Source organism: Juglans microcarpa x Juglans regia, chromosome 1D, assembly GCF_004785595.1.
Source record: "Juglans microcarpa x Juglans regia isolate MS1-56 chromosome 1D, Jm3101_v1.0, whole genome shotgun sequence".
Lineage (NCBI taxonomy): Eukaryota > Viridiplantae > Streptophyta > Magnoliopsida > Fagales > Juglandaceae > Juglans > Juglans microcarpa x Juglans regia.
Window position 1 is genome coordinate 35237669 of NC_054594.1, and position 10050 is coordinate 35247718.

The 10050-nt window shown below is 33.9% G+C and overlaps 2 protein-coding genes across 2 annotated transcripts; both read right to left on the reverse strand.

Annotated features, from left to right (window-relative positions):
- Window positions 1–6828: 6828 nt before the first annotated feature.
- LOC121251118 lies at window positions 6829–7867 on the reverse strand. The gene has a single exon (XM_041150443.1). It carries the CDS (start codon window positions 7697–7699, stop codon window positions 7136–7138), a length of 564 nt encoding a protein of 187 aa, XP_041006377.1. The 5' UTR covers window positions 7700–7867; the 3' UTR covers window positions 6829–7135.
- An 857-nt stretch (window positions 7868–8724) lies between these two features.
- LOC121247026 (U5 small nuclear ribonucleoprotein 40 kDa protein-like) lies at window positions 8725–9411 on the reverse strand. Its single transcript, XM_041145362.1, has one exon. The coding sequence runs from the start codon at window positions 9409–9411 to the stop codon at window positions 8725–8727; it is 687 nt and encodes a 228-aa protein (XP_041001296.1).
- Between the last annotated feature and the right edge of the window lie 639 nt (window positions 9412–10050).

The following is a 10050-nucleotide window of genomic DNA, read 5'->3' on the forward strand; positions in this document are numbered from 1 at the left end:
AGTGAAGAGGGAGATGCCATGTAGTATATAGATTAAATTAAGAGTAATGGTATACACACAGAAAAATTGTAGAACATGACATTACATAACAATATTATAAAATAAGGATATTTTTATAAAATAATATTACTTTTATAAAATGTTTTATAAAAATACTCTTTATTTAAAATATAATTAAATAAAATATTATAAAAAATATTGTGTATAAATTATTTTCCTTAAATTAATAAGGCAGGCTAGACGGTGGCAAAGGCAACGTGCTCTTGTATATGTAATTGAAAAGGGGCCCCGCTGTTTACTCATACCTACATATCATCAAAAAGGATTGCCCTAACTTCACGACGTTGATATATTCTCTCATCATTGCTGCACCATAACTCAAATGACCCGATCAAGTATTTATTATTATTACGAGAAATACTATAAGGAATTCTTACATCATACACTTGATCCACCTAAGGTCCGAATATTTATTATTATTTTTCATTCTATTTAAACACATGACATATTTAAACATTAACATAGAATGATAAAAATAACAAATGACATGTTGATTAAGTGTAAGTGTCCGGTTTAAGATTTTCACATAGAATTGCTGATCCCTTGTTATTAATTAGTATATATTATATGAGTAAAATATGACAGGGAAGTGGGCTATGAGTAGTAAAATATGATCAAAAGCACCACTACTTGATTTAATTAATTTTTATTAACGAAACTTTAATAATAATTTAATATCTTCAACCGTTCAACATTTCTTAGTCAAAACTAGATTTTAAAGTACTGAAATTAACAATTTGAATACTTCTGTTCTTTAGAAAAAAAAAAAGAAAAAAAAAAAGGCCTCTCGATCGATCTATTTTTGCGTGTGTATATATATATATATATATACACGCTAGTTATATGATAAATTAAGCACAAAAGTCGGTTGACTCCATGATCAATTCTAACAAAATTTGGAAAAATATCGACCTCTACTTGACCATTTAATATATAGATTATTTTGTTTATAAGTTATGCATGATGTTTTATACTTTATACCAAATGATCCCATCCCATTGCGCTAGCTAGCTAGCTAGACCGGATGACATGCATTAGTAATTATCAATTACCCTTGGATCAACTTAATTTGTTGTTAAATAAACAAAAATCAATGGTTATTGACAATGCCACATAAGCATGCATAATGTGATAAAAATGAGATGAAGGTATATTTTATAATTAAATATATATTTATATATTGGTACGATTAATCAGCTTGCTAATATATATGATAATTAAAACATGAGGTCCTAGCATATATATATATATATATATATACACACACACACAAGAGTTTTGCGGTTATATATAATTATATATGAAAAAATTTATTAATTATCATATTTTTTATGATTATGATCCTCTCAATATGATCTATTGATATGTTATTTATAAATGATAGTCTCATAAATAAAATATAATAAATAATTTTTAATCATTTAATGTAAAATTATGATGAGATGGTAATGATAAAATGTACTCATTTTATATTTATGTCCATGGTTTCTATGCCTGCATGTTGGCAGTTAGTGCTTGCCATCAATAATACTACGACATTTAATCCATGCAGCTGGCAAATTAAAGATATGATCGAGCTGGTTTGACTATAAAGGTGAAGAAACCAAATAACCGAAAGGGAAAATAATTTATAATAAGCGCCGATAGGAACAAAATAAATGGACAGATAAAAAAAAGTGGAAGAGGATTTAAGATCAAGAAGATCATCAGATACATGGAATTTAATCGAAAACTAATTACATATAAAAAATAGATAAAATGCTTAATCGGCAATATATATAAAAAAATTTTACTCATCATCTCTAATACTAATCACCAATCTATAATTTATTATTTTTAACATTTTATTTAAATGCACGTATATTGATATAAATATGTGAATATATGTTTAAATAGAAAAATAAAAATAATAAATTACGTATTAATACGTGATGTAAAGAATATATATATATATATATATATATATATATATATTCCTCGAATTCAATAGACTTATAAGGAACGTTAATCATGTGTTTGCCTAAGCTGTTCAGACGCGATTTTAATTAACAAATTCCAGTTGTCTAATATTGCGGGCGGACGGTTAACGTTTGAGTTCATATCATTTTATCTATTAATTATCATTCTATCACATCATGCGTATGTATGCGTAGTACATGTAGGGACAGTAGTACTACTACTTCAATATAAAATCATATTAAGTTTTTAAATATAACATAATAACATTAATATATATTTATATATGAAATTTAGAATTTGAAAAATAAAATAATTACGAATAAAATAACTTTTTCTTTTTATTTTCGTCATGCAAAAACAAAGAGGAAAAAGTTATTCGACAATACTCTTAAATTTGGATAGAGTAACGTTAAATACAAATTTTAAAATGTATAAATCTTTTATTAAAATGTGAGTCTCATAAGAAAAAAATAAAATTTTCACAATTTTTCATGATGAGATCCACTTTTTATAAAGGACATGCACGAAACTTGTGCATTTGACGTATGCAAAGCTCTGATCATCTTATATAATACAGATTTCATGTTATTAAAATTATTTAAATAAGTACTATTTTTATATAAAATTCTATAATAAGAAAGAGAATACCATCCACTAATATTCAAGAGTATCCAATAATTACTCTCTTTTGAAAAAGGTCTTTTTTAAAGAAAATAATCTAGCCATAAATGGATTATACAAAAGCAATATCATAAATTGATGTGATCCGTTAGATTGTAAAATTATTTTTATTATAAAGTAGATCTAACATATCAGATGAAATCACGTTAGTTTGTGAGATTATTTTGTGTAACTCTTTTGTGTATTTAAATCGAATGATAAAATTGATAAAATCACATATATATATATATTAATGTGTGGTGTGAAGATGATAAGTAACATTCTCTCAAATCAATGAGGATTCACTAATTAATAATAATCAAAACCTTATTTTAATTAGGCTAAATTCAAGACCTTTTAATCATCAAACCCTTTGAAAATGAAAGAAAGAATGGTATTGGACAGAATGGTATTGGACCACCGCTTATTATAGTCAAGTTGTTTCGACTTCAAAAACACGGTTAGTTTTCCTAAGCATGCTGATTGACTGCCAAGCAATATATTCTAATTGAGAGGAAAAAAAAAAAAGGTGGCCGGAGCCTTGATTATTTCTTCATGAGAAATGATATTTACACTGGTGTAATATATAAATGCTGTATAATATTTTTGAAAATTTTAAGTAAATACAGAATCCACATAAAAATAATAATAATAATTTTTTAATAGTAAATTTTAGTGCTTGCACACTCCACGACTATATATACTATGTAACATTACTATTTTTTTATATATCTTACATTTTCTTTCTTCGTTTCTAAGCAATAAGCAGTTGAGTTTATTCCATTTCCACATGCATGCTATCCGCACATATCATATCAAATCACGTCAATTTATTTTTAAAGATAATCTGATAAGTTTATTTTTATAAAATCTATTTATCGCTGTAGCTAAAACATCTATCTTAAGCATTGATGATCGATGTTGGTAAGTAGGGAGAATCTGAACATAAAATAATGAATAGTGTTTATGCTTACATGCCTGGAATCCACGGAGTAGAGTGGTTATCATCATGCTTTAAGGAAAGCTAGCTGACAATATTAACAAACAGGCACAAACTAGCAAAACTGCTTTAAGTAAAGATTAATATTATATCAGTGGTGTAAATTCTGATCGCCCAGTATCTGTTCTTGGTTATCAGTTTTCATACCTTTCTTTTTACATGCCTAGCTCAGCTTAGGTTGGGGACCAAATTTCTAAGGCCTATACGTCCGGCCATTTTATTTGCTCAAAAGCTAAGATTATTATAGGCATGTGATTATTAGATCACTTTTATAAGTATATTTTATGAAGTTTAAGTGACTTTATGACTATAAATTATAGGAAGAAATGCAGAAAGTTTTCTGTGGCTTCAAGGAATCTTAAGCTAGCGTGCAACCCACCCACCCCCAACGCCTTTTGGATGGTTTTTGTGGTAGTGGTCCTTCTAGAGTTAATTAATTAACACCTCTTAACTTGATGACATAGACAAAGACAAAACCTTTTGTTTTGGGTGCTGTTATTATGACGATCAGGTTTGACTGCAGAGCGTGCTCTTAGAGCAAATTGTATTTTTATTTTTTTTTTAAAATATTTTAAAAATAAAATAAAATACATGAACAGTCAAATTGAGAAGACAAACTCAAACAACATAGTATCATGGGAAAATGACTTCTACTTCGATTCACATAACATACATGTGAATACAGAAAAGAATGAATCAATCCGTTCCAAGTTAAAAAAAAAAAAAAAAAACGAGGATGAATCAATCCGTTCCAAGTTTAAAAATGCATGTGGAAGGAACAATCATGGGTCGGGAAAGAATTCTACTTCGATTCGCACAACATTCTTCCTCTTGATTACACAACTAGGAAAAACCTTTGAAAGAAACGAGAAAGGGTTTCATATTTGAGACCCGTTTGAATACAGAAACTGCTAGGAAAAGAAAGATAACATAGAAAAATGACGAGTCAAAAGTAGCACAACTTGCACCCTGCAAAAACCAACCAAAAAAAGTACATTTGTTTGCTTCCTAATCCCACCATTTATTTATTTAATGAGTGAATTAAGGAGATTGTCATTTAATCTATTCTATAAGTTTGGAGATCATGGTTGTTTAATCCATTTTATGAGTGCTTTTTTCATAATTTTTTTTTGGGGTGGTGCCAATGAATTCTCATCTTAATAAGTTTCCAATGATTCTTGCTCAATCTCCAGAGCTTGCAGAATCCGAAATTCAATTATGTGTTTTCATATCATGTTTGAGCTTTGAAATCTAATTTATGTGGTAAGGACTTCACAATGTTGTAACTTTAAAGGATGCTGCAAGTAGTAGCAGGACCTTGTTAAGGCAATTGGGGAGACCTTGACACCTTGTGCACCCGTAGGACAACATCTGAGAGATTGTTCACCTTTCAAAGAGAGGAGCAAACCAGTCACAGGTGTGGGACTCGGATCCTGTCTATAGCGCACACGGCCCCACGGGGTGAATGATGAAGCAAATGTAAAGATACACACAGGCAATATGATCGGAGAATGAATCGATATTCGATTGTACAAGCTCGGGTTGCATTTTCTTATCACATTCTTCCCTCATAGACTGGAAAAGAACAGAGGATAGATATTGTTCACCAAGGCAGTTTGGACAAAGGTTATTTAGAATGGCAACTAAATATGTTTAACCGCATGTACAACACATTTAGCTTTAGATAATCCCTGTTGGTAGTTAAGTGCCAAGTGCCAAGAAGAGAATAAAGAATCTAACATAGTTGTTCTCCAAGCTACAAATAGCACAATTCACGATGCGTTGGTGCGAATTAAAGTCTTCTGACAGTTCTGGTTGCTGACAACAAACACTTGAGAAATTGCTGATGTTGGGAACCACAGTTTCTGGAATCGAATTGTTTAAGATACTTGTCCCTCGTGGGAAACCATGTTCATATGGAGTTTACATGCAAGATATAGCTCGGTTGCAGGAAACAGTCCACCACCACCAATCAAGAAAACAAACCAACCTATTAGCAGCCCCGTAAGTGCTTGATCAGAGTTTGACCCACTGCCACAAAAACAATGTCAATTCCACGGACCTGAAAGGATTCACATGTGACTGCCCTTGTTTTTTGGCCCCACCAACACAACCAAAAGCATGGGTTTAGAACAAATTATCAAAGAAGAATAAAAAATAAGGCCAACTATCAGTAAACAATGTCAACAGTAGTTAAGAACCCTCTCTAAAGGTGAAAAATGGCACCAAAATTAAAATGGAGAGCTATTAGGTAACTCAGACTGATAGGCCCCCCCAAAACTAGACTCACATGCTTTGTGGTCCTCCCTTAAAGAAGAGTGTTGTTCATCTAAAAGGTCGCTTTGGCCAACTTTGCATTTAAACTAGAACTACCTCTATGCATGTCCACACTTGGTAACACTCTCATTGCAGCAACTTGGAATCCATCATGTCTTTTTCTTTTGGTCAACAATGTTAGTTTACTTGTTGTAAGCTCTCCATCTCCACTGAACAAGCTGGATAAAATGATACCCATTAGTGACAGCCACTTCATTCATATTTCTAGCAAAGGGCTAGAAACATACGAATGTACCGCATCAATAAAGGTTAAACCAAATGAAATTGGAATGCATTTCCCAAAGCATAACTCTAGTTATGATATGTGCAAACAACTGCAGCATGTTAATAATATTTGGTGAGGCAAATTAGAATTACCCGCCAGCCTCTATACTCAGTATTGACTAGCTCATTCCTTAGCTGTGCGGTTCATGGTTTTGTCCCCAGAACCCCCTTGTTTCTAGTGGAAAACGAACAATAGTTAACAAATCAACATGTTTCTTTCCCCTTAATAGTTAGTATTCGTTGCATTGTTATGCCCACATCAGAGAAAAACGAGAGTTCATGATGCATATCTCAATAATGTCCAAGAAACCTTTTTGGACATTAACAAGCAATTTGTGACTCTGCTTGAAGATAAGCTTTACTAAAAAACTTTCTGACTAATGCTCATCAGACATATACTAGCACAATACCTTCCTCGTCCACCACAAGTTAATTACAATAGCTTTGCATTTGATATTAATCAAAGAGCCCATAATAAAACACTGCTATACTCACATTGTTACACAATCGACTTCATCTAACATGTAAGCAATCAAAAACTTGACAACTTAAAAATGTAAATTGATATTTTTATTACATATGATTGTGCTAAAAAATATGATAATTTCAAAGTTCAGAATCTAATTCCTCCTCCGTCTCCATGAATTCTAGAAGTGGTAGTAGCAATAGAGAAAAAGAACCCAAACGAAAGATTACAATATTGCAAGCAATTACAACTTCATAAATTGAATTAAGCTAGCACTTAATTTTCTTCGAAATTTTTTTTACACAAGCGTAAATACGATGGATGTGCTTATCTACTTATCCGATACTATCAAATTAAGGTAGAAGCACCAATCATCCAGAAAAACAACTCTAAACTTGGAAAGGCCATGGCCAATCCTTCAAGTCCTCTTCTTCAACTTTCCCATTTCTGTCAATGGAATTACCTCCAGACCCGTCTCCTTCCAACGAAGCATAGTATCTCAGCACGAATGCAAGTGTCAATACTACCCACTCCACGCAAAAGATCACCACACAAAGCCCGCCAGCCAACTTTAAAATCACAGCTCCATCTTCCTCCCTAACATAAGATCTCAGATTTGCTAAAACATCTGTCGTCCTCGTAAAAATAAGCACCGAAACAGAGCCTTGAAATATTGCAGTCAAGAAACTGACCGCCATGTGGACCACATACCTTTTGTTAGACCCGGATGTGGGCACGGTGCAACCGCATATGGCTCCGGCAATCGTGAATGCGTGTAAGAGAATGAGGAGAAATCCACATGTCGATGGGACTAAGCGAAGAGATATGGTGAGGAAAATGCAACTAGAGGCTGCACCCAAGAGAATGTAGTTGCATAGGAGGAAGATTTTGTGGGTCTGGTAGTGAGATTGAGTCACAGAACAAGATGGGTTCTTATTGATCGAGAAACCCATTTGGGAGGAAAAAGAAATCCCAAATCCAGTGATTGAAGTCAGAAGAAGGTGGGTTATTGTAGGATTTCTGGAAGAGATTAAAGCATTAATGATGGAAAGATCAGAATGAATGAGACTCCTTATATGAAGGTAAATGTGGGATAACGGTCTTACATTCAAATTTGGTTGCTGGGAGATTGTAATCCTTAAGAGTCGTGCACAAACCGCTATAAGTATCCCAACGGCTAGTTCTCCCGTTACAAGTTTTGAACTGGAAATAGTTGTTGGATCAAGACGTTATTTTTCTTAACAGTAGAGCTCCAAATCATCAATAACGTTCTGGGGAAGAAAAATCAAACAAAAAGGAGCGCAAATGGTACCGTTGAAATGGGCATATTTGTAAAAGCAACACAATTATGCGGTTATATTAGGGAAATGATTCCGCTTTTCCAGCTGGGGACATCTCCTGTTGATCCAATCTTCTACCTATTACAAGGGTCTTAAAGTAGAAACCATTTGAGAATTTTCTGCAATAATTTCTCTTGATTTCAGGTTTTTATTGAAAGAAATGTATGTGGGAGTGTACACTGAGTCCTGGGCACATTTGCAGATGCCAAAATAAATGTGGTAAGAATATACCAAAATGTAAGAACATTACTCTCTAACGTTGATAATAAAAATACCCACTCAGCAAAAAATAGAAGGATAAAAATACCCACACCCAACTCGAGAATTACAGCAGAGATACAACCTCTTTAATGTCTTTTTAAGGCATTTAAAGAGCCAAACTATTGGTTGAGAAACAGTCAATAAGGCACACGTTCTTTTCACGTTTCAATTCTTAAATCTCCCCTGGATAAATATGTTTATCACTACTACAAGATCCAATAATTGGTTCACCGCGATGAAAGACACTCAGTAACTGATCCAGTGTGGCCAGGGAGCTTATATAGGATTCGTCGAGAAGTCATATCCCATATGTAAACCATCCGATCTGAACTCCCTGCGGTGACTTTGCTTCCAACAGGTGACCAGCAACATTTCAGCTAGTTTTTGTCGAAGTTGTGTTGGTGCCCTTCCATTACCTTCACACATCGATTTTGCGGTGCATATGATCGCATATCCCATATGCAGAGCTTACAGTCCATACCATTCGTAAGAAGATAAGAGCCATCAGGACTCAACTGCATACCTATTATCATATCTTGATGCCCGAGAAGAGTCATTGATACTTCACCTTTGCGCAAGTCCCAGACCTTGATGTCATTGTCGATACCACCTGTGAATATCTTGTCAGATGCATCTGAGAAACTGACAGCTGTGATTTGATATTTATCTGGAAATATCTGAATGGCACCCCTCTGCCACATATCCCACAGTTTGGCAGCTCCATCATCAAATCCGCTGACAACCAGTAGTGGCCCTCTCTGAGAAGGACAGCATGAATTCACACACGAGGAGTGCTCTGCCATTTTCTTTATTTGTTTCCCCGTTCGAACATCCCATGCCCTCAGAGTTTTGTCAAGACTGGCTTCTATTACCTGGGATCCATCAATAGTCCAATGTAGATCCAAAACTGCATTCTTGTGTCCTTTAAGAACCATGAAGTTCTTGCAAACCTCATGCACACTCCAAAGAAAAATTTCTCTGTCATGACACCCAGATGCAACGACTGTTCCTAATGGGTTGAACTTCATTGTGTATATAGCACTCTGGTGACCCATCAGCAACATGATTGGCGATTCCAAAGTGGCCTGGTTTGTATTCGCAACTCATCTCACTACTATTCATTACTATTCATCAACTTTAACTCACAAATTTCACTACTATTCACAATCCATCTCACTACTATTCATAACTCATCTCAACTCATCTTCGAATCCAAACGACACCTTAAGTTCCGTTGTTTTCCATTTGGCCAAGGTGCTTGAGGACCACTATAAAGGACGGTAGACTAGGGGTGCTACATGCACCATACGATGCAGGATAATCCCCTCCCCGCCCCGCATGGGCCGAGGGTGGGGTTTTCACCCCCAACACCCACCCCCAGTGTGCGGGGGCGGACACCCCATCCGTCTGCCCCCCCAAATGGGCCATTGGCTCAGAAGCTGTTTATGGGCCCAAAATGGCCTAGAAATTTAACAAACAAAAAATATAAATAGCAAACAAAAATGAATTTACAATAATAAAATAACATACAAATTAAGAGAAAATGAACTATGAAGTACTACTCCTACCTAATAAATTAATAATAATAACTAACCTATTACAATAATACAAATTAAGAGAAAACAATTACAAAATTACAAACATAAAATGGACATTGTATCAACATTACAAATAACTAAATCACTAAATACAACTAAACTAAC